General features: G+C 43.2%; 1 protein-coding gene across 3 annotated transcripts in view; it reads left to right on the forward strand.

Moving 5' to 3' along the window:
• The window catches only part of ARMC9 (armadillo repeat containing 9), a 134315-nt gene that overhangs the window by 68053 nt on the left and 41140 nt on the right, over positions 1-25122 (forward strand). For all 3 annotated transcript variants that reach the window (XM_075068343.1, XM_032777252.2, XM_075068342.1), the window contains 10 exons: positions 359-393; positions 1364-1475; positions 3303-3395; positions 6247-6337; positions 7982-8105; positions 10873-11012; positions 12074-12150; positions 15564-15638; positions 18296-18386; positions 20527-20585. In XM_075068343.1, the coding sequence (XP_074924444.1) occupies positions 359-393; positions 1364-1475; positions 3303-3395; positions 6247-6337; positions 7982-8105; positions 10873-11012; positions 12074-12150; positions 15564-15638; positions 18296-18386; positions 20527-20585 (897 nt within the window). The remainder of the gene's footprint in view (positions 1-358; positions 394-1363; positions 1476-3302; positions 3396-6246; positions 6338-7981; positions 8106-10872; positions 11013-12073; positions 12151-15563; positions 15639-18295; positions 18387-20526; positions 20586-25122) is intronic.

Genomic DNA, 25122 nt, shown 5'->3' on the forward strand with positions numbered 1-25122 from the left:
CCTCACTGTTTACGAAGTTCACTGGCTGTAAGCCTGTTTCTTCCTGCTCCCTGGTGTCACTTTTTGTTTTGTTTTTTAAATGCTTGGATCTTCATCAGGTGATTTTTGGAGTATGTCTGCAAAAAGCATCAATCCTGAGCATAATCAAAGGCCTTTTTCTTGGGAGCTAGCATCTGATCCAACTCCCATTGAAGTAAAAGCAGTTGCTTACCTCCAGCTTTAGTTATGTTTAAATACACCATGGTGGTAGACTCCAAACCTCCCACCCCCGATGACAGAACACTGTGGATCCAATTAATAAGCACTGCCTGTGTAAAAATTGGATTAATCTATTGTGTTTCCTTTTCCTTTTCTCCAGGCATCAACAATGTTAAGAGCATCTTTAGCCCCTGTGTAAGTGTTTCTTGCGGAATTTTGCTTGGTTATCTGTAAAGAGAGTATGTGGGAGGAGACAGCCAACTGGTTACTGATGAGAATCACTTGCCTCTCTGTGTATGGTTACCAACAACTGTTGTATGTGAATGCAATGTGGCCCAGACGCTTTTGTGAAGTCTTGATGTAAAGGGATCATTAACATTCCAATCTCAGCAAACTATTTTTAGCCCTGTTAATATAGCTTGCAGCACAATATTTTACTAGCTGTGATTCAGTGGCTGTATTTTCCTTAGTTGCTATAGACAGTAGAGTCCTGTTGTAGTTAGGTTCCCATAAATCCAGGAGGAAAGTGAGCCCCAAGTAAGCTTAGTTGTGTGTTCCTAGAACCAATTTTGCAGTGGATTTAGTAGCTTTGTCTCTGAAGGAATAATAATTGTATGGCAAGTCTTTCTGTGATTGAATGATTTTGTCTTAAAGGGATAATGGCCCTGGGGAATTTACTATGAGTAGAAGCAATTTTAGCAGAAAATGTATATTTCAGTACTCAGAACAAAAACAGTTTAGTGAAAGCAGCTTTTTAAAAAGTCACCATTCCCTTGCAGCATTGTGCTAAGAAGCAGTATTGTGCTAGTGTATGAGAATAGAAAGCAACCTTCACTGGCAATACATATTACATTTACCAGTTGATTTTCACTGTCCAGCCTAAGCAAAATGTACCTAATAAACAAACTGTATAAATAGTGAAAAACCCAGTTGTAAAAATCCTTTGAATTCTAGTATTCTAAACTGATGTTAGTAATCGAGATAAGGAAATAAGTAAAAAAATTGTGGGATTTATTTTCCTTTTAAAAGGAAAGACACATGCAAGTTGCTTTTTTGAAACCAGATTTGCTCTCTTCACTTACCTCACTTCAATAACCTCAACAGCTCTCGTAGAAGGAGTTCAACGTGGTTTTAATAACTGTCTGGTTTCCTATCTGCCATGTAGGAAAATACAGGAAGTGCCATTGTTACCTTCTTTGGATTATGAGAAGCTGAAGAAAGATCTAGTCAGCGGGAGTGATCGTCTTAAAGCTTTCTTACTGCAGGCTCTGCGCTGGGTAAGTGAGATGGTCTCCCTACAAGTGAAGAAGGATCTCGTGCTACTGGCATAGGCCCTTTCTGAAGAGCTGGAGCTAAAATCTAATTTTCAGACAAGACGGCTCACATCTGGAGTAAGCTGTCTTCCTCTAGAATAGGGTATGCAGGGGGCAGAGAGAGAATGCAGAGGCTTCTCTGCTTGAATTTCAGTCAGTGACACTTGCTGAGGCTCTGGAGTTGCTGAGGAAAGTGCAGGATGTGCCTTGTGAATTACATCTGTGGCCTTTCTGGATGGTGAAGGCCAACTGGAAGATTTCAGAATCGTCATTGGAATGATGCCTGAGGGAGGGTAAGGTGTCCTTTTGTTTCAGAGGGCATATCTACACTACAAAATGAAGTCGACTTACATTAAGTTGATGTACAGCCACCACCGTAATTACAGCTGTGTTTCATGGCCACACTTGCTCCTTCTTTTGGTGGTATGTGTCCTCACCAGAAGCACTTCCACTGATTGAAGTGGGACACTAATAGCTGGCCCTGGGCAGCCCTGGGGTTCACAGCTGGCCCCCTCTCCCCGTCCTGGTGCTGAAAGCCCAAGCTATCAGTGCTGTGGCAGCGGGTCCTAGCTGTGAGCTTGCTGTCAGTGCCAGCAGGGGGCTGGGGAGGGCTCCACTTAGGGCTGACAGCCAACAGGTGGTGTAAGTAATTTAGTGTCTAACCAGATGCTGTGTTGCCCTAGCTACTTTGACATAAACACTATGCCTCTCATGAAGGTGGAGTTATGTCAGTGTAGTGAGCCACTTACTTCAGCAGAAGCAGCATTGTAGCGTACACACGGACATAATTAGGTCAATGTAAGCTGCCTTACATTGACCTAACTCTGTAGTGTAGACCAAGCCAAAGAAATGACTGTGTGCCTTTGTTCAAGAAAAATTCTCTCTTGATAGGGCAATAATTGGAGAGAGACTGCCTATATCTCGAATCTTCCGTTTTTGGAGGAAACTGTAAGCATATTCTAGCAAAACTTTGAAGGTGGCAACAAGAATCTTTTAACTTCATGCCACCAAAGAGGGGAAGTTAATGGAGGGATTCAAAAGGAAGGCTGACGTGGGCAAAATGACAGGCATGAAAGATGATCCTATAAAGCAGGTGGATGCAGTGTAAACTTTCACACCTGTCAAAGTTAGACTTAGGACTCACAGTTTGTCAGACTACTCTGTTTTATTAGCACAGTGCTCTGCTAATAACACCCAGATAACGTGAGCACCATGCAAGACACAAACTATCTTATTTATACAGATAAAAGGGTGAGTACTTAACAAGATAACAGAGGAAGCAGAATCTGATAAGTTTACCTGGGCTAGGCATGCATATCTTATTTTCTTACTAACTATTACCGATCTTCTGTTAATGTTTTGCCATTAGCACCCTTGTTTATGCCTAATGTTTCTTTTCCTGGCACCTGTATTTTAACATTTCTTATTTCTGCTTAAAAGTACATAAACATTTCTTTAATTCATTCTTATTTTTACAATATAATTAATTCTACTTTCACACACCCTATCTTGCTAACGACTTGAGCCCTGTTGTGGGTCTCTTCCCTGTCTATCTTACCAGGTTAGTCCTGTGCAGTTGCTGACAGATTCTGAATGACTGTTTAGTGGTTGGCCACTAAGCTGAGAGCGCTAAACTCATTTCACTTGCTGTCAGACCTCAAAGTTGAATTCATCCTCTATGTGAGAGGAGGATTAATTCTCCACAAATAATTCTCCTAGACACTCTGTCACATTAGCATTCATTTATATGAATGATTAATTTGCCACACCCCCTCCCCCATTTTTTTATAGCGCTTGACGACGTCTCATCCAGGTGAGCAGAGAGACACCGTCCTGCAGGGTTATATCAGCAATGACCTACTGGATATCCACAACAGTAGCCAGGTCAGCAAGAGTAGATCTTACTCTGGTTTGTGTGTGATATTATTTATTTTTGTAATGTGCTGATCAGAAAACTCTGTTACAACATACAAATAATTAAACAGATTTCTACATGATCTGTTGGGTTGAGACATACATTTCAGAATACATTGACCACTTATACAGATTCTCTGTCAGGGAAAGGGTTGGTCTGTCTGTTTTTGGGAGCTGAACTTTTTCATCCTAGTTGCAGTGTTGTGGGATGACCTCTTAACGGTGGTCCCTAAACGAAAATATGACCTTTATCATTTATGCAGTAGGAGGTCAGTGGGAGTCAGATGCACACTGTACTCACAGGAGATGATAAGCACCTCAGAGACCAGGCTCTGAAACAGATTCTATAAGTGATTCTGTGAGATCAGTTTGCTGAAATACTAGGTGTGTGTTTCTGTGATTAGTGTTGTGCTGTGTTGTGTTACTAGAGTTCTTAATTTAGGTTTATACTGCACGCGAGTGTGTAGTACTTGTGGAGACATGGAAGTTCGTTAATGCATTGAGAGTTTGCCCCTGGGGCAGTTGAAATAGATGGCAATTATACCATTCACATACCTCAGTAGGAACAGGATCGGATCCTAACACAGGAGGTTGGCTCTCACTGGTGTGACATGTCACAGGAGAATGACTCACTCGATAAATCATTTTTGAGTAAATTATGGATTGTAAGAGGATACACTAAATTCATTTCTCTTGTGACCCAGAATAAGAATTAAACTAGGATTTTGTTCTTACGATGTACATACAATATATTATTTTATGCAGCACCTGCAATCACATTTTTTAAAGCACATTTCAGTAAATTCAGCACTTATAACTTCTCTTTTGCAGAATGCTGTAGCTTGCATATTGATTGGAAGGGGTCCTCAGTGACTGATAATCCAGCTGTGGCCATTAACAAAGTCATTACTTTTATATTTATTGATAATAATTAATTTTATCCAAAGTAGCAGTTTCATTCTTTATCTCTTTGATGCCATGGGTCTAATTTTCAAGATGCAAGCCTGTTCTCATCAGGGTGCATTTGTTGCCTCTACAGGTACCCTAGAAACCATAGAATTGTAGTGTTGGAAGGGACATCAAGAGGTCATCTAATCCAGTGGTTCTCAACCAGGGGTATGCGTACTCCTGGGGTATGCTGAGGTCTTCCAGGGTACATCAGCTCACCTAGATATTTGCCTAGTTTTACAACAGGCTGCATAAAAAGCACTGGTGAAGTCAGTAGAAACTAAAATTTCGTAGATGGTGACTTGTTTTATACTGCGCTATATATTATAGGCTGAAATGTAACTGGAATATTTATGTACTTGACTGATTTTATAATTATACAGTAAAATGAGAAAGTAAGCAATTTTTCAGTAAGAGCACTTCTGTATTTTTGTGTCTGATTTTGTAAGCAAGTAGTTTTTTAGAGAGGTGAAACTTGGGGTACACAAGACAAATCAGACTCCTGAAAGGCGTACAGTAGTCTAGAAAGGTTGAGAGCCACTGATCTAGTCCATGTCCTCCCCACCCCTGTGCTGAGACATGACAAGTATACCTGGACCATCCCTGGCTGGTGTTTGTCAAATGTTCTTTAAAACATCCAAGGAGGAGGATTCCATCACCTTTCTGGGTAATCTGTTCCTGTGTTTACCTATCCTTATAATTAGAAAGATTTTTCTAATATCTAACCTAAATCTCCCTTGCTGCAAACTAAGCTGATTACTTCTTATCCTACCCTTGGTGGAAAGGGAGAATAATTGATCACTGTCCCCTTTATACTTTTTACATATGTAAAGACTTATCGCATCCCCTCTCAGTCTTCTCGTCTCTAGACGAAACATGCCCAGTTCTTTCGACCTTACCTCATAAGTCATGTTTCTAAACCTCTTACTTTGCGCTTGTCTTTATTGAATTTCATCTTACTGATTTCAAACCAATTCTCCAGTTTGTCACAAGATCATTTTGAATTCTGATCATGTCCTGAAAAGTGCTTGCAACCCCTCTGAGCTTATCATCTGCAAATTTCATGAGTGCACTCTCTGTTCCATCATCCAAGTCACTAAGGAGAATATTGGTTAGTATCAGATCCAGGACAGACCTGTATGGGACCACACTTGATATGTCCTCCCAGTTCAACAGCAAACCATTGGTAACTACTCAATGAGTATGTTTTTTCATCCAATTGTGCACCTACCTTATTGTAATGTTATCTACACCGTATTCTCCTAGTTCGCTTATGAGAATATCAAGGAATTAGGAAAAAACAAAAAACGAAACCCCCAAAAACAAAATAATCAAATTCTATTTTTGATATCTGAAACTTTCTGTAAAGGGTAGTGATGTATGGGAAATGCCAGAACTGAGCCTAAAGTTAACACAGACTTGCATTTGTTTCTTTGGGAGCCAAGCACTGCTGTTCAAACTTTTTGTTAATGGTTCCGTTGCACCTAAACATGCTAATAGCTGTCAAACAGCAAATGTCCCTATTCCAAGCAGTATTATTGAAAAGTCAGAACTGAACAAAGCCCTACAAAATATTTGTTTTATTCAAAGCAGCTAACTTTATCAATTTGAATTTAGTTAACTTAATTTCCTTTTCTGGGGTGCTGCTTCATTATGACTTTACCCTGCACATCACAGCTTGTTCTATTTTGTTACCACACTTTTTTCACCCATACAACTGGAAGATTTAAGTCAAGTTGGCAACTTGTTAATATGCTTTTGTTTGTACAGTTCTGATATTTGCGTCATTTATAGTGCCTTTAAACATTTCATAAGCCTGTGCTAGAATTTTCCAGCTTCATTTACTTTGATAAATGTTTGCTTTCTATTGCAGCGAAATGTGCTAAAATTGCTGCATTCCAAGAGTGAGGTGGTCCGACAGTACATGGCGAGGCTTGTCAATGCTTTTGCTTCGCTGGCAGAAGGTAAGAGATGCACTGCAAAGGGCTGGGCTCTTTATGTACCTTGGCACATTATAGGTACTTCATTGTCCTTGTGTGTGGAAATTTAAAAACATCCTGCTTCTGGGCATTCATTGTCCTTTGTAATATTTGTCCAAGGTGGAGAATTGTCAGTGTCAGTACAGTTGCCACAGTTTATTTCAGCTTTTGTTGTTTCACCTTTTATAGTGTGTGGTCTTTGTCATGGGCAGCCGGTGAACTGGCAGCTGGGGGAGGCTAGTCTGTGCCCAGCCCCACCCCCTCCGCCCAAGGATCTGGCCTCCTTCCCCCACTGGAACGCCCCCTTTCCTGTGGCCACCAGCCCCACCCCGCCCCAGCACCGGGTGGGCCAGCGATGTGCAGCCTGCCCTATCCTCCCGGCCCCTGAGTGCTGGGGAGGTGGGCCAGTGGCATGCGAGCAGCCCTCAAGTGCCAGGCGGGTGGGCAGCCCCAGTGCCTCCAGTCCCCCCTCCCCCAAGCACTGCCTGGGCTGGGGCCAAGGGAGAAGGGAAGCAGGAGCTGGAGGGGGCTTAGGGAGGAGTGTGGGTGGGCCACACTGGGCTGTTTGGGAAGACACTGTCTTCCCCATCCTATGCGCTGTGGTCTCTGCAGGCATGTTAACAGTAGGTTTTCTAATTTCCACACTATACATTATCGTTATGTCTTCAGTCCCTTCATGGGCAGTGAAGTGTGCTCTTCAACCACAGTAGTTGTGCATGTTGTAGAACCAAACCTGTAACTGTTCCCATCTTGCATCATTAATGTTCTGAAAATGCACATTGAAAACAACTACCCAAAAAACCACCCAGTGATCAAAGACTACTGCAGAGAGTCCCAGCCACTGGGTTGTATGCAAGTAATGATACAGCAGATTTTTGTATCTGGTGCTGTACCCTCCCCTTCTCTACCTTGATGAACCTCTCTGTGCATCATTGCCGCCCGGTTAGTTGCATACTAAACTGTGATGGAGCTTTCTCGGGCTGAGATTTTCAAAGGGGCGTATTAGAGTTAGGTATCCAACCGCCATTAAAAGTTAATAGGAGCTGGACACTTAACTTTCTTACGCCTGGTCTACACTGAGGGGGGTGGGGGAGGGTGTCGATATAAGATATGCAACTTCAGCTACGGGAATAGTGTAGCTGAAGTGGATGTATTTTATTCCGACTTACCTCCTGTCCTCACAGCGCGGGATAGACGGCCGCAACTCCCCCATCAACTCTGCTACCGCCGCTTGCTCTGGTGGAGTTCTGGAGTCAACGGGGAGCGCATTTGGGGATCGATATATCGATCGCTGCCCACTGATAAGGCGGGTAGTCTGGACATAACCTTAGGCCCCAAAACGTAAGCGTCAGATTGCCCTGAGCAATATGGTAGAAAGTACATGGTTGAATGAGAGGTAGCAAGGTCTGGCTAGTATGGCCAAAGTACTAGCTTGGTAAACTGCTACAGTTGCTCCAAATGAGTGGAAGCCATCTTAAAAGTGAAGAGTTTTGTGCAGATTGTGGGTTTATACTGCATTGTTAGAGAGAGAAAGTTGGCTCAAGCCATCTTTCTTTGCAGAAGGGGAGGGATGCTCTCTTTCGTGGGCTGATATCTCACTATCTATTCTTTCATCACTGTTTGCACCAGGTCGGCTCTACCTTTCCCAGAACCCAAAGTTGCTGCGAGTGCTGGAGGAAAGGCTGAAAGCTGAAGTCAAGGATTCTCTTACACAGGAAAATGTTCTGGGGGCTTTGCAGAAATTCAGCCTCAGGTGATGACAGCTCAGCACACAGTGGTGACAGCAGGAAGGGAAATGCAAACTAGGCAGGCTTTGTTCAGGGAGGAAAGAAGAGCACTTGATTTTTGTACAACAATCATCAGAAACCACTGTGGCTGATGAAAGAAGTGCCATTGATAACTTGAGGAGGACCCAACTCTGCAGGCAGAATTAGTCTGGTTTCTTAGCAATTGTTAGACTCAAGTGAATTTATGACATTAATGTCTGTGCATTTTAATATGTATTTTTAATTGCACAACCTCACTGAAACGATATCAGGACAGTTCCCTTATCCTGAAAGTCCCAAAAATCTATACGGGGACAAGAAAAACTGAGTTCTCATTCAGTTATCTGCAAAGGGAGGCGTCAGGGTTTGCCCTCTCTGCATAGAATTAGCTAGTTTTCATCCTCGACATTTGAGTCTGGAGCCATCCATTCAGACACTGTCTCTCCTTTGGCTTTTATGATAGCACCTTTACCTCAGAAAATGTGCTGCCAGTGCCTCCTGCAGTGAATTTCTCATGGGACTGGAGGAAGGTAGATGTTGTCACACTCCCTCAGAAGAGCAGCAAGGAATCAGTCTTGCAGAATTACAAGAGATGTTCAGGGTCTCTTTTAAATCAGGATTAGAAGTTTGCCTTTGAAGATTTGGGTTTATTTTTGTTTGTTACATTTGTCTCATTTAAAAGTTGACTGAGAAAACATTTGAATGTACCATAAGGGAGAGCTCCTACACTGGACCCCAGAGATGGGGAAGATGAGACTAAACACATTTCCTTTCATTCTAGATTTTCTGGTATCAGGCAAATTGTTTCCCATACCACGCTGCTTGGAATCCCAGCCAGAAAAAAAAATCAGGTGCCATTCTTAGAGAAAAAGAGCTTTCTGTAAATGCAGTTATGAAGAATACAGGGGGATATATGAAGTATTCTTTTGGCATTAAGCACGTTATGGTGCAATAGCTGCAGACAATTTAAAATGATATAATTTTAACACTTGTATTTAATCTTGTGGAAGGACTGCTTCAGATACCCTATATGAAGGCATTTTTCTTTGTATCATATGTTCCCCAGGTATTGCTCCAGTCCATGCCACAAACCCACTTGGCAATCCATGATTGCAGCAAGCTTCTTGGTGTGGGGGCTGGCTGGCTATCTGGATTAATTGCCTGGCCTTTTAATAATAATAGGAATACATATTTTTTGTTCATTGAAGATTATTTTTGGTCAATCTGTGAGTTAGGCTTAAAGTGCCGTGGACATTAGATAAAATGGAGGTAATGAGCTCTTCAGCACTAAGTTTCCACCAGTGAAACAGCATCTTGTAGTAATCCAGGCTCAGACACCAGGTAAAAGGAGTTCACAGAATCATACAATAATAGTATATGAGAGCTGGAAGGGATCTCAGGAGGTCATCTAGTCCAACCCGCTGCTCAGAGCAGGACCAATCCCCAACTAAATCATCCCAGCCAGGGCTTTGTCAAGCCTGACCTTAAAAACCTCGAAGGAAGGAGATTCCACCACCTCCCTAGGGAACCCATTCCAGTGCTTCACCACCCTCCTAGCGATTTCCTAATATCCAACCTAAATCTCCCCCACTGCAACTTGAGACCATTACTCCTTGTTCTGTCATCTGGTATCACTGAGAACTGCAGCTATCAAATCCTTCCCCCTCTCCCCTCCATTCTTCTCTTCTGCAGACTTCTGCAGAATTCTGCATCCTGGTTTGCATTTCTGGTGAATGTCTTGCCTTACCAGGAAACAGACACCCTTGTAGTTAGCAGAACCTTCAAATATTCGGTGTGGTATTGTATAGGGGGTAACTATGTGTGAGAAGAGAGTTAAATGAACCAAGAGTCTTTCCAGGGAAAAGAGCAAATAAGATTAAGCAAAGATAATATTTGCTAAATTGGGGGTGAGAATGGGGGTGAGAATGGGGGCAAGGACAAGCTTTCCTTGCATCTTCTCCCACAGACATAGCTACTGCTGCTTGTTGGGGTGGCTTGATTAAGTCAACAGGAGAGCTCTCTCCCCTTGGTTTACAGCAACTTGTGATGCAGTAGGGAGCAGGGTGGATTGACCTGGGAATGTCAGTTTAGTTTTACTAGGACTGTCTGTGTGGGGGATGGGAGAGCAGGGGATGACTTTAGGTGAGGGATGGTACCTGAGCCAGGAGGGGGGGTGGGGCGAGTTGACACCTTTTCCTGGGAAACTGAATAAAGGGAGGGGGGAGAGAAGGAGAGGGAGAGAGCCTGCTTGAGGGGTTTTTGGTTTCAGTTTTGGGCTGGCTGGGAAGAGGCAGGGGACCCCAAGTCTGAGGTCTAAGATCCTTGTCCCCCAGAGGGACTTGGCTGGGGGGTCCTGGTTGTACTTACAAGCCCTGCTTGGGACTGTGTTCCTGTTGTCTAATAAGCCTTCTGTTTTACTGGCTGGCTGAGAGTCACAGTGAATCACAGGAAGTGAGGGGTGCAGGGCCCTGACTCCCCCACACTCCATGACACAACTACACTGGAGAGCTTACAGCAGTGCAGCTACAAGCTCTCTAGTGTAGCCATAGCCTAAGTCTTCACACCCTACAGATGTCTCTCTCTTTACTTCTTTGGGTTTTATTAGTGTTCTAGTTTCTCTGCCTAGGCCAAAAAGTGTAATTTACACTCTTTGTTGGAGGGCCAACATGTAGGAAATAGGAGGAGAAGAGTTTTACTGCACTCTTATTTGAAATAAATATATCCAGTATAAAATGAATTTATTTTATATCCTAGACGTGCCTTGCAGACGGCTATGATCAATGACGGGCTCATTTTCTGGCTGGTTGATGTTCTAAAGGATACGGATTGCCTGTCAGATTACACGCTGGAATATTCCGTCGCCTTGCTCATGAATCTTTGTCTCAGGAGTTCAGGTCTCTTACAGTTACAGATGTGATTTTCTGCTGGGAAATGGGTGGGAAAAGCCCTGACCTTGAACCTTCCATACTGAAATTATTGAGGTCTTTCAAGTGATTTTGCTTTGTCTGTTTTTATCAAGATTTATCTGTGTTAGATGGGCCCCACCACTGTAGAATCTGAGCACCATAAATGGTCCTTTTGTTCAGGTATCTTTTCCAACCTGCTCTGAAACAAAATCCACGCCTTGAGAGGAGTCAAAACTCGCCTTCTCTCTGGAGTTTGGCTTTGTTACCAAAGAAATTAAATTAGTGTTCAGCTCAGTCCTCCCCTGGCTTGTCTGTACCTCGGTTTTTTCCCCTCAGAACTGCTCTATCTACACCTGGGTCTTCTCTGTAGAGAGCCACTCCCACTTTCCTATATATAAGGTGCTGTAAGGAGCCACCCACCTCACTGAGTCAGCAAAACTCATTTAACCCCTTCCCAGCATGTTTATCACCTAATAGGGTGGAGTGTTTCAAGCAAAAACAGTCTGCCTGCTACAGGGCTAGTGTGAGTTACCTGATTTCTGACTGGCTGAAGCAAACAATATGCCTGTTTATAAAAGCCAGTTAGAATTGAACTATTCAATAATGCTATACAGCTCAATCCTCACCTTGCAGAGTGGGACCCATAGTGTTCAACAGTCCTCTTATGGCTCAGAGATCCCCATGATTACATGGTGATACAGTTGTGACCCAAGGAGTTTGTAATCTTAAAAGATTTTAATTTAAAAAAAAAAGAGCGGGGTGAAGTTAAACCCAGTCAAGTCCACAGTAGCCCTTAATTGGCATCATCAAAGTGACATCTTTGGTAAACTGTTGTGGGATCAATGTCTCAGACTTTGAAAGTAAATATTTTAGAACACGTACCTGTCTAAAACCAGAGTAACTCCATTGATTTCAGTAGAGTTATTCTGAGAGCAGAATTTAGTCCATTGCATATTGCATTGTATTAATTTTTAGGAAAGAAAGAAGTGTTTGGTTCTTTTAATTTCCTTTTCTGTATTCAAAAAAAAAAAAAAATTATGCCTCTGCAGGGAAGAAAATGTGTGTGAAAGTTGCAAACCATGTGCTCAAAGTTCTCTCTGATCTCCTTGGCCATGAGAACCATGAGGTACTTGTACAGCAGATATTCTTCTGTTTGGGCAAGGGAAGGGTAAAGCTGATGATTTAAAAAAAAAAAAAGTTGTGTTTTGCTTGGTTCTTTGCTATTGTACCCTGGCAGTAAATCACATGGAATTGCAGTAAAGTTCACCATCTTGTAAACTCATCTGGGCTCAGTGATTGCTTTGGGGTATTTTCCCTAGAGATTTTGTTGTCTCTCTTCAACCATATGATTGGTAATTTGAAAATGAATGTTTGGTAGCAGTATGATTATCACATTCCAGACTGTATGTTCCTAGGGTTATTTTAAAGTAATCTAAAACCAAATCCTTCCAAGCCTTACTGCATCAGGAGATATAAAACTATTTGCAATGCAGACCATATGCAAAGCATCAGGTGCAAACAAGTCACCTCCACCAGTATTTTTTTTTCTTTTTTTTAAAAGAATACTATAAAAATAGCTGGATGGCCCTTAGCATTCAACTCCTAATATCTCTCCATCTGCTGCTTCATGTGGGTTATCATTTTACGCCTTCATGATCTCAGTTTCTTTTCTTTTCCCGGAAACACTTACGTGACAGTTGCCACATCATGCAACCCTGGGGACAGAATGCTAATAACAATAGCTTACTTTTATCTAGTACCTTTCATCTCAAAGGGTCCCATTATACATCGCCCCTGTTATACATCATTACTTCATCCACCTTTGGGATGGACTAAGATCTCTGGTTAACTGCACACAGCAAGACAACACAGCAGTTCAGGGCAAGTGAAAATGGATACAGCATTTGCCTTCAGTGTGAATTGTAAAGGAAGTGTGGAGAGGCAGAATGTCATTTATCAGAGTTGGAATTTTGGCCAGGACATCAGGGCTTAGTCCCTGACTCTCATGGAAAATGGCTTGGAACCTTTGATGAACACCAGTGGCTGGGCTGACAGTTTTATTTCCCATTCTGCATTTAAACATCTTTTTATTTTTTTTACCTTATTGAAACTGAAAGTAGAGACAATTTCCCTGAGCAACTTGTGTGTTTTTTCCATGTTTTATAAAAAGTCACAGTGTGATGTGGCTCAGCGCCTCTCTGTACTGCTTTATTTTAATTAAGATTCATGTTGGGAGGCTTTTGTTGGACTGTATTGTTAGCTTTGTTTTTGTGACCAATGTGAATTTGAAAGTGATTTGTACACTGCATGGTGATGTCCACTTATGGCCCAGTCCTGCACCATTTAAGTCAATAGACCAGTGGTCCCCAACGTGGTGCCCGGGGTATCTAAGTGCGCCCGCGTACTGTCCGGCGGACAAGCATCCGCTGAAATGAGGCCGATAAGCAGCGTCATCCATAGGTGTTGCTGCCGAAATGCTGCTGATTTTTGGCAGCATTTCAGCAGCGACGTCTCTGGATGACGCTGCTTGTTGGCAGCTTTTTGGCGGCGACGCCTATTGACGTTGCCGCTTCCTGGCGGCGTTTTGGCAGATGCTATGGCTACGGTCCTCGGTGGCTTGTCATCCAGCACCCGCCAGACGAAAAAGGTTGGGGACCACTGCAATAGACGTTTTGTCATTGAAGTCAATGTCAGTGGGATGAGGCCCTTAGATGATGGGAGAGTTTTCTGAAGTTTATAGAACTCAAACTAGCATAGGCGGCAGGTTATATACATCTATGGTGCTCAGGCTACAGGAATATTCAGGGCCGGATGCCCTGCTCCAGCAATACTTGGAGCTGTCTCTCCCTCCCGCCCCTGCCTGGATTGGGCCCCAGCCCTGCGGGTCTCCCCCCTACGCCCCACTGCGTCCCTGTCTGGAGCGGGTCCCAGCCTCTGCCTTCTATCCCTCCCCCTGCGTCCCCCCCGCTGCGCTGCATCCCTGCCTGACAGAGAGCAGCGTGCGCCTCTCCCCTGCCTGCTCGTGCTGCCAGAGAGCGGCTCCGAGCAGAACTGCTGTCTGCTGCCCCAGGGTCCTAGCGCTTGCATTTCCCCAGTGGCAAGGCAGGATGCCCTTACCCTACCCTTCTGCCCTAGCCCTGAGCCTCTCCAACACCCCCAAACCCCTCAACCCCAGCCAGAGCCCTCATCCCCCCACATCATGAACCCCTCATCCCCAGCCAGAGTCCTCATCCCCCTGCACCTGAATCCTCAGCCCCAGCCAGAGCCCTCCTCCCTCTGCACCTGAATCCTCTCCCTCAGCCCGGAGCTCCTCCACATCATGAACCCCTCATCCTCAGCCCCAACCCTCATTCCCCTGCACTCTGAGCCTCTGCCTCAGCTCTGAGCCCCCCGCATCATGAACTCCTCATCCTCAGCCCCAACCCTCATTCCCCTGCACCCTGATCCTCTGCCCCTGCGTGCACCACCTCCCCCTTCCTACACCCCCACCCTCAGCCCAGAGCCTGCACCAAAACTCCATCCCAAAGCCTGCAGCCCTCACCCCTTCCTGCACACCCACCCCCTGCCCCAGCCTGGAGCCTGCACCCAGCACCCAAACTCCTTCCCAAAGCCTGCACCCCTCCTGCACCCTAATCGCCAGCCCAGGACCTGCACCCCAAACCTCCCCCCCCAAAACCCTGCCCAGAGCCTTAGGCAGGTGAGGGAGGAGTTTGAGGGGGGTGGAGTTGGGGGGGGGGCAGGTTCTGGGCACCACCAAAATTTCTTCAAACTTGCCTCCCATGCAGACTAGTAGTCACAAATCTTGGGGATTGGGGAGATCTAGATATACTATGTTATAATTATTGATAATCTGTCCTGTGCAGAGATTCCTCATGTGTTTTTAAAGTAGGTGCGTAGAACAGTGGGACCCAACCCTCTTCATCATGAGAGACAACTTTGGTTCACAGTAGGTAGTTTGCTGCATATACTTGCACTATCTGGACCTACCTACAAAAATCCTTCTAACAAAAGCAAGTGATAGGGCTGAAGAAGAGACCTCTGGGATCTTCTGGGTCACCTCTTGCCTCAACAAGTTTGAGATATGACTTTAGCTTAGCTTACTTTTCCTTAAAGCTAGCTAATACCGCCATGACAGTAAACAGAACCAACAAGTCTTGCCAAGAACGGAGTTTAGGACCTTCACATATTTGTTGCATTCTTGGTCTAAATCTACATGAGCCACATTGCTTATATTTATCAAGATATGCAGAGAGCGCAGAAATCTGTGGAATCCACATGTAGCTAAACTTGGGCCCCCCACAAAGCTCCTAATTACGAGCTGGCCTTCTGATCACCTTCCTAAAAGTTCACCGATCACCAAGTGGCATTATCCAGAGCAGGGAGACTTGTGTGAGTGGATTGCAGGCATCAGATTCCATGCGTGTGGTTCAGTAATTTGCTCCTTTCCACCTACGCTTCGCCTGTTGGTAGTTGGGTAGGATTCAGGAGATGGAGTAATTAAAAATGGACTTACCATTGGCACGTTTTCTTCCTTCTCAGATACAGCCATATGTGAATGGAGCGCTGTACAGCATTCTTGCCATCCCTTCCATACGAGAAGAAGCCAGAGCAATGGTAAGGATCATCGGATTATACAGAGAAAAGAAATCAGAAGAAACTGATTGAGTAAGGAAGTAACATATCTACATAATCATTTTTCTGACACCCACACTTCAAACCATGCTATAAATGCTTATTTGGAGTTCTCATTTAACTTCTGCATCCCCTGCCCTCCCCATATGTAATTTCATTAAAGTAACTGTAGGTAATGTTAAATATTCCATTATTCTCTGGGCTGTGTCACAGAGTATGTCCTTTTATTTTGGGGTGCTATTGGGCCAAATTCCACCTTGATGCAATCCGGTCTGATGTGACTGAAGTCAGTGGAGTTGTATCCACTTACACCCAAGCTGAGTTTGGATTACTGTTTCCTATTGACTACTACAAAGCTGTGTGGTCCAGGCTGAGCCACTCCATCCATTACAAAGGGGCCTGTGAGAAATTGTAGTCAAAATGGAACTGCTGGATGTTCTGAAAGAGGGAATTTGCCATCCCTGTAGCTGGTGATGATGAAGGAATTGAGGTGATGAATGGTCTCCTGCAGAGCTGGCACTATCTTTTGAAGGAGATAACATTGCACCATGGCAAGCCAGCAGGGAGAGGCTTGTATCTGGTCTAATTTGCACTTACTCACATTGTCCGTTTTATTATGTGAAATCAGTTTAAGTGTAAACCTTGGCATCATGTCTCCTTTCCTGTCATTCTTATCTTACTATGTCTATTCCAAAGGCATCTCTGAAGACTCCGTTTTCTGCTTTTTCCTGTTTAAATGTTTGGATTAAAAATAGCTGTTCATTATAGGCTCTTCCAGCATTTGATGAGGAAGGTGATACCTCATTAAATAATACTCATAATAATTAGGATGAGAGGCCACTTCCCTGCATCTGCAAGATTCCTAAGGAATAGCCTGTACTGGCGATCTATTTTAAAGGACAACTTGGGATTGATTTTTCAGAATCAGTAGGAGTTTGCCCCCTAACTGCTTTTTGTACTTTTGAAAATCTCCCCCTTAATACACACAATTTATGGGTGTGGGTGTCTCCTATGTATTCACATATACGGTGGGCTTAGCAGTTCGCTAGTCTTCTACCCATTGTGCTATCCAGCTAAGGAGGAAGGGACAGGGCCTTGGATTTCAAGGGTTTTGTCAAAATTAGGATTTAAAGGTGTTATTGTAGAACACATTAGCTAACATGATCCAACTAACATGTTTGAAGAAGCAAATGTAGACAAGACGGTGTAGATTTTAACACAATGCTAAGCTGATCATGTTAACCTGTAGGTTGCCTCAAGGCTTTAACATGACAGGTTTAACTTGTGTTGAAGGCAAACTTTTCAAGTGTTAGATTTTCTCTTCATGTACAGTGCTACAACAGTGCAATTGTAATGGTGCAGCTGTATCTCTTGCAGCTCTTTAGTGAAGATGCTACGACCGTGACAGGAGCGCTTCTCCCATCTACATGGTAGCTGCGCTGGCTAGAGAAGCTCTACTATTGTGCTGTACCCACAGGGTTAGGTTGGTATAACTGTATCACTTCGGTGTGGATTTTTCACATCCCTGGGTGACATAGTTATACCAATATAGGTCTGTAGTGTAGACCTGGCCTTAGTTAGAAAGTATTAGCTAACACCTTCTAACAACGCACCTTTTTGTCCTAGTTTAGGTGAAGCCAAGGAGAGCGTTTGGGGTGTCTTAGTGCAGTAGTAGAGGAGAGAAGCAAGGAGTGGGGTCTCTGGGTACATCCAAACTATCCGCCGTATCGGCCGGTAGCGATCAATTTTTCGAGGTTCGATATATCGCGTCTATCTAGATGCGATATATCGGTCCCCGAGCGCACTCCCGTCGACTACGGAACTCCACCAGAGTGAGCGGCGGTAGCGGAGTCGACAGGGGGAGCCACAGATGTCGATTCTGCGCCATGAGATAAATCGATCTAAGATACTTCGACTTCAGCTAAGCTATTCACATAGCTGAAGTTGCGTATCTTAGATCGATTGCCCCCCCCCCCCCCCCCCAGTGTAGACCAGCCCTCTGATGGCAAAGAAAGCGGGTAGGGAGATGAGCCACTTTCATTCCTAATGACTGATTTAGGGACGCCTCTCTCTTTGCATCCATAATTTGCAGGCACAATTTTGCCTTGCCCTGCCCAATCTGCGAGCCACTACCCAACCTGCAGAGCTGGACGTTAAATGACATTAAAAAATTAGAGACACAAAACAGAGCCCACGGTTGCAAAAAGGGATGAGGTGGGTTTAAGGAGAGGATGAAAATCAGCCCCACATCACCTCTCACTTTCCTCTGAAGCCTGCACAATTCTTTTCATACTTTTTGTTTCCAGAAATACGTTTTGAATGAACCAGTATGTATTGAGTTTAGAAAGCAGAGTAGCAGCTCCAGTGGAAATCTGTGAATATTGTGTGCTGGAGGCTTCAGTGTTCAAGTGTGGTTGCAAATTACCTTAATCCCTGGGCCATTAATGGACAGAGTGGAATATTTGGAGTTGTGCACAGCAGTTTCACTATGCATTTTCTTTTCCCAGCAAAACAATGATTTTAGCCAGTAAAATGACCTGTGCTGGACTAGTGGCATGAAACACTCACCTAGCAATAAGAACGAGGAGTACTTGTGGCACCTTAGAGACTAACAAATGTATGTTTTCCAATGTATCCAGGGAATGGAAGAAATTCTGCGGTGCTTCGTCAAGGAAGGAAACGCCGAGATGATCCGGCAAATTGAATTCATTATCAAACAGCTCAATTCAGGTCAGGGGAACAGATGCAGCTATTATCCGGGCTGTAAATCTTTCACAAAAGCCATAAAAAAAGCTCATGTTTTTATACGTTCCTGGGAACTTACAAAGAATGACAATGGGGTGATGGACTGGGAGAGCTCAAATAGGGAACATGAGGATTTCCATGTCAAATGTGTTTTTAAAATTTCTTTTGTGTTTCAAAAAGAAACATTTGGGCCTAAATTCCAAAGCCTTCTGACCATGTGCAGCATGAGGTTGGATGGTTATGCTGGGGCATTGTCCTCCTGGAAACAAAGGTACAATGCTTGAATAAGTTGATATCGCAGTACAGTGGCACAGGGTTCAGTCTTGCTCTTCTCTTGCTTTATAGGTGGGCAAGGACAGGAAGCTCTTGGTGTCTGTGACCTCTCCTTACCCCAATCCAAACCTGAAGTGGAATTGACAAGTTATGCTCTGGCCTTTGTGGCTGGAGGAAAGTGGTTGGAGAGAGAAGAAATAAAGATAGCAAACAAGAATGAATTCAAGAAGCATCTTCCTGCTAACTAAAAATAATTCTAGTTTGGTTGTCATCTTGTATTTTGGAAAGGAGTAGAGGCGGCAATGAATCTTCCTGTCTTAGGTCATGGCTACACTCGCACTTTTGTTGGTATAACTTATGTTGCTCGGAGGTGTGAAAAAACACCCCCTGATTGACCTAAGTTATACCGACAGAATGCCACTGTGAACAGCACTGCTCATTGGGGTGGTTTAATTATGTCAATGGGAGAGCTCTCTCCTGTCGACATAGAGAGGCTGCCATGCAGCTGCATGGATACAGTGGTGCTTCTGTAAGCTGTCTAGCGTAGACATGGCCACAGTGTGGAAAAGAACAAATAGAATCGCGTGCAGTTAGTGTTTGACTAAGGCAGGGGTTCTACAACTTCACTGCACTGCGACCTCTGACAATGAAAATTACTACACGACTCAGGAGGGAGGACGGAAGTTTGAGCCTGCCTGAGCCCTGCCACCCCAGGTTGTGGGAGCAAAGCCCGAGCCCCACCGCCCTTGTCAGGGCTGGGAGATTGTAACCTGTGCTCCACCACCTAGGGCTGAAGCCCTTGGGCTTTGACTTTGGACCCTGGTGGCAGGGCTTGGCTTTGGCCTGAAGCAAAGAAGCTCGGGCTTCGTCCCCTGTCCTCAGAAAGTCTGACGCCAACTTTGGCAACCCCATTAAAATGGGGTCGTGACCCACTTTGGGGTCCCAACCCCCAGTTTGAGAATTGTTAGGCTAAGGTATTGTCGATATAGAATATAGAAAAATGTTTTCCTGCTCTGTTTGTGAAAATGGCATTTTGAAAGGGGATATGTGACTGTTGGGCAACATTTCTGAGTGCTAAGATCTACAGACAGTAAGAGCCTGTGATTTTAGATTGTTTCATTACAGTGGTGTATGTTTGCTCCAGTGAAATATGCCTCTCCAATAATGACATATTTTTTTTATTTACTATTGGGGGCATCTTCAAATTATATCATTCAAAAATTATTTATTTACTGGTTTGTGTGCCTGCTATCCCCTCATCATACTATAAATATGTGGATTTAATTAGCTGGGTACAATCATGAGTAAGGGCTTGGCTATATTAGAAATTTCAAAGTGCTGCCCCGGCAGCGCTGTGAAGTGTGAGTGTAGTCAGAGCCGCAGTGCTGGGAGAAAGCTCTCCCAGTGCTGCTTGTAAACCACATCCCTTACGGGTGTAGAGTGCAGCGCTGGGAGCCGCGCTTCCAGCGCTGCCGCCCTGATTACACTGACACTTTACAGCGCTGCATCTTGCAGCGCTCAGGGGGGTGTTTTTTCACACCCCTGAGCGCGAAAGTTGCAGCGCTGTAAAGTGCCAATGTAGCCAAGCCCTAAGTAACTATTCCTGAGTATTTCTGCTTCTGCCTTTTTCAGGGAATCCAACAGAGGATTTTTGGTGATTCCAAAAATGTTGCTGTTCTCAAAATACTAGCACAAAGTTCAAGAGCTGCTGTTCAAAGAACTAGCATAATAAATATTGGCAAGCTAAATTTTTCTGGATGGAGGGTAATAGCTAGAGTTTCTGATGGGATGGACACAGACTAATTCACTTTTGGTCACTTACACCGATATTTTTTCTTTTGTTTCTTTCTAGAAGAGCCATTGGATGAAAGTGTTGAGTCTGATGATGAAGAGGAGGATGAAGATGATGAAGTAAGTGTAAAGGCCTGCTGACGTCTCCTGGGAAACTAATTAACATTCTATTCAGGAATAGTTGTGCTGATTGTGGTGGATTTTATATGTCTCTTCTTCTGTGGGTGTGTTTTAAATTTAATTACCAAGGATATTTGCATAAAAAGAGGACCTCTGCTCTTGCTGCTTATTCCTCATTGAAGTCCTAATCCTTGTCTCATGGCATCATAATCATCACAACAATAACTATGATGACCTAACAAAGGATTACAATTTAAAGGAGTGAGAAGAGGAGCTGTTATATCAGCAGAGATCCTATTGTCATGCAGATATCCTCAGTATTTAGAAACAAGGGAAGCAAATGACCAAAAACAGGAGCAGAAATGTGTGTAAACTGAATGTTTACCAGTTTATTCTTTGAGGCATCATCAGCTCTTTAAGGTGTAACTTCTTTTCCTTCTTTGAAATTTTGAAAGCTTTTTAATTAACTCTGAGGTAAAATTAGCAAACCAGTAAGTACAAATGTGGAAAATCAGTTCTCTTAAAAAGTTGAATCAGAATAGTGGACAGAATGTGCAGGCAGCCTACAGTTTGGGTAGATAAGAACTAGTCAGCTGTGCATTTCAATCTCTGCTAATTTAAGCTTTTTCTGTGCTAGTGTCTTTCAGGAAACCTCCCACACAGCAATAGGGGAAGCCCTAATGTAGACAGCACATAGGCCTTTTAACCATTCTATTACCTAAACAAACCAGCAGAATAGAATGGTGTGGTGGTAAAAATGCCTTTGCTCTTAGCACTTCTGCCATTGCAACATCTGTGCAAGTGCCACAGTGGGAGATTTTCTGGAAAAATACTGTAGATAGCCAGAGGGGAGTTCCTCCGTAGAGCAGCCTTATCACATAAAAAGTGCTGCATGCATGATCAATTTAAAAGGACAGCCTGAAGGTATGATTTAATAGGCTTATACTATATAGTACAATATATAAATATGTGTGTGTGTGTGTGTGTGTGGCCCTTGGCATTGATAGCTAGCAATCATGGTTAGTCTTTCTTTACAAAATCACTTTGTACTGTGAAAATTCCCAGAGAATAGCTATGGACAACACCTAAGTATATGACCCAAACCAGGAAAAAGCAGGAAATTCAGAGTTCAGCATGCCACTTCGTCCTGTATTCACCAGCTCCAAGCACAGATGTTTTGTTATCAAGTAATGCAGACACTGGGCTAACTTCAAGGCACTCCTTTTCTTCTCTCTACAGTGGTTGTGCTTAATTGTACTGCTATCACACTTTAGCTGAGCTGTTTTTTTATTTTTTTAATTAGAAAAAAATTACCAACTTTTTTGCAAATTTTCTGTGTTAAGAAATAGAGTGCAATATAGAGAAATTAAATCGTATGGAATTTGAAGGCAAAAACAGACACCAATGAACAGGTGGGTGTTCCTTGCAGAGAACTTATTTGATACAAACCAAACTCCCCTTTACAGTCTTTTTTCTACACGGTAACAGCAGCTGAATGTACATTTCAGAGTAATTTATTGTTATTTATTTGTATTATCATATTGCCATGAAACCTAGTCATTGACCAGGACCTCATTGTGCTTGGCACTGTATAGAAACAGAACAAAAAGATGGTCCCTGCCCCACATTTAATTCATTGTGAAGTTAGAAAAACATTGCAAAGGTCCCAATCTTGTAAGCTACTAGGCACCCTCAGTGCCCATTGACTTCAGCACCTCACAACATCTGGCCTTTGCGTTGCCTTGTTTTCTGTGGTTGGGTAGTTCTGAGGCAATTGGGGTTCTGGTAGCCGATGTCCATACCATGGATTAATGAGATAGTGATGAGCATATGTCCACTGGGAACCAGGTTGAACCCAGCAAACTGATTACACCTTTGACCTTCCCCATATTTGAATCAATGTTAATTAACACTAACAGCTGTCTAGCTCCTAGATGGCGCAAAGAACTGACCCATTATAAGATGAAATTATTATAACTGCTTCATTTCCAGTTATCTTTAAGTATATGAATGGCCAGTAATCTGCCCTCAAAGCAATGGATGTGGCACATCCAGGGTATTTCAGGAGCTCATCTTTATGACCTCTCATTGCTATCTACATCACTTGTTTATAAAATCCCCTATTAGGGGAGCAGCTATTGCTGGAGGTGAGGTTCTGTGACCGTGATTGCCTTATGGCTGCTGTGACAGCACAAGATGGTGAAATCGTCCTTTGGTCTCTGGCATTTTTGTTTCTGAGGAATACTTGCACATGGCTTTGATCTGTTGTGATGTGTAGTGATGCGGAGACCACTTCAAGAAAGATGTGGCCTGAACTTCGTAAGTGTTGAGCACTCTGTTCTTCAGGGGCTGCTCTCAGGAGTAAAAGGGGAGTTAATTCTCTGCGGCTTGCCCCATCTCTGTAGAGATGGAAGGTTGAAACAAATAAATGGCTGTATATTTTTGTATTACATAAGCTCTTCCTTTATATAAAAGAAAAAACTCCCAAGACCACTTTTAAAAAACTTGCTTCCAGGCAAGCTAACTTTCAGGTCAATGCTCATTGTTAAGGTAAGTGATAATTCTTTATTTCCAGGGGTTTATGGGCATAGTGCCAGGCCCTTAGCTAGATCATTGCCACTGAATAACTGTAATTTTCTTCTGTTATCAAATGGAGGCCTATTCCAGTCCCTTGATTACAAGATTGGTATCAAAGATATATGCCAAAATAAATGGCAACAAAATGATATACTAATTTCATGCAGGTTATTGATTTTTGTAAATAAGCAGTGTTATTAACAAAATAACCAATGTTTGCTCACTGCCTCACAGATTTAGACCTTTGTATTTGTGGAATGCAGAATGCAATTGTTCTCCATGGTGAGATGGAGTCCCATGATTATATCTGATTTTACAGAGCTGCCTGGCAAACCAACTTAAGGGAGAGTTTGGGAAAGTTTTATACACAGAAAGTCTATAAGCACAACTCAAAACAACAGTGCCAGCTGAAGTAACTTTACAAACTGTCACAAAATGGATGCATTTCAGGATGTATACATGTTGGCTGTTTGTTAACACAGACTGCCTGTTTTATTATACCTTAGTGACTACATTGCTGCAAATGTATATAGCTTAGTGGCTATTTTAAAACAACAAATGCCAAGAAAAGCATTGAAGGGAGGAGGCTTTTTTGGATCACCACCTATTTTCCTCACCACATCCCTATCCCCTCCCATTATAGCAATATGTCTATGCAAAGATTTCCCCCAGTTACCATTAGCTTTCTATATTTTGCTATTTCTGTATTTAATTTTAAGTTAATCTGATTTTCTGTTGGCTTTTAGCAGCTCTCATGGTAGTGACCACTTAAGACTAAACTTCTCCGGGAAGAGTTGGTCGATGCTACTGCACTATAGGGGAATATCTGGGCTTTTCAGAAAAGCTGGAGCTGCGTGTCTCTGATCATTGTTTTTAAAGTAGCTGTCTAGATATTGGAGCTTTTCTAAAAGGCCTTTTTTAACAGCTCATGTCTGTGAAGCTATAACAATAGGCCTTAACCTCTTGTAATATCTTAAACCCTGTCACATACTCATGTTTGTTTCAGATAAACAAACAGAACTCAAAGCTTTTAACCAAACTGCTGAGTTTTGTCCAGCTCTTAAGAATTACATTTCTTATAAAAAAGAGATGGGTTGAAAAAAAATTTTTTTTCATTGCAATAAAACCAGTTATAATTACAAAAAATTGTATCATTCTTTGTGTTCATAGGTGTGGATTCCATCACAGTGTTACACTTCATAAAATGATATAAACACTGAAATGTGGGACATTTCAGCGGTTGGAGAAGCTTCCAGTTGTTTAGGCCTCCAGTGTAACAAACTGGGTTATTCATTTACCAGTATGTCCTCCCTAAAATCATCTGCCCGTTGAGAAAAGGAAACTTTAAAAAGATTATAAGTAAATAAAAATAGTAGGCAAAAGAGTGTAATTTGCATTTCCTATCAAACTGTAAGTACAACAGATGTTAGGGTTAGTCTGGACTGGCAACATTAAAGTGCTGCCACGGCAGCGCTTTAACATGGTTTGTGTGGTCGCAACAGAGCGCTGGGAGAGAGGTCTTTCAGCGTTCTAAAAAAACACCTCCACAAGGGGCGTGGCTCCCAGCTCTGAGAATGCAGCTCCTAGTGCTGGTGCACTGTCTACACTGGCACTTTACGCGCTGAAATTTGCTGTGCTCGATGGGGAGAGGGTGGTGTTTTCACACCCCTGAGCGGGAAAGTTGCACTGCTGTAAAGTGCCAGTGTAGACAAGCCCTTAGAGTCTTCTGGGCTTCTGAATTGTGTGTTCACTGTTGGGAGAACAGAATAGGTGGCTTTGGCTGCCATCCAGCACCCTACGGTAACAAGTGGGAATCTTACTCATGTGCTCCCCTACTTTCTACTTCTCGCTGTGGAAATAGGCAGTGGCTCACCAGACACATAGCAAGGGTGAAAAAAGGTACATGCTAGGTGATCTCAAAACGTTCATTTCTTTTTTTCAACAGTTCCATTAGCCATTT

This window comes from Chelonoidis abingdonii, chromosome 8, assembly GCF_003597395.2.
Source record: "Chelonoidis abingdonii isolate Lonesome George chromosome 8, CheloAbing_2.0, whole genome shotgun sequence".
Lineage (NCBI taxonomy): Eukaryota > Metazoa > Chordata > Testudines > Testudinidae > Chelonoidis > Chelonoidis abingdonii.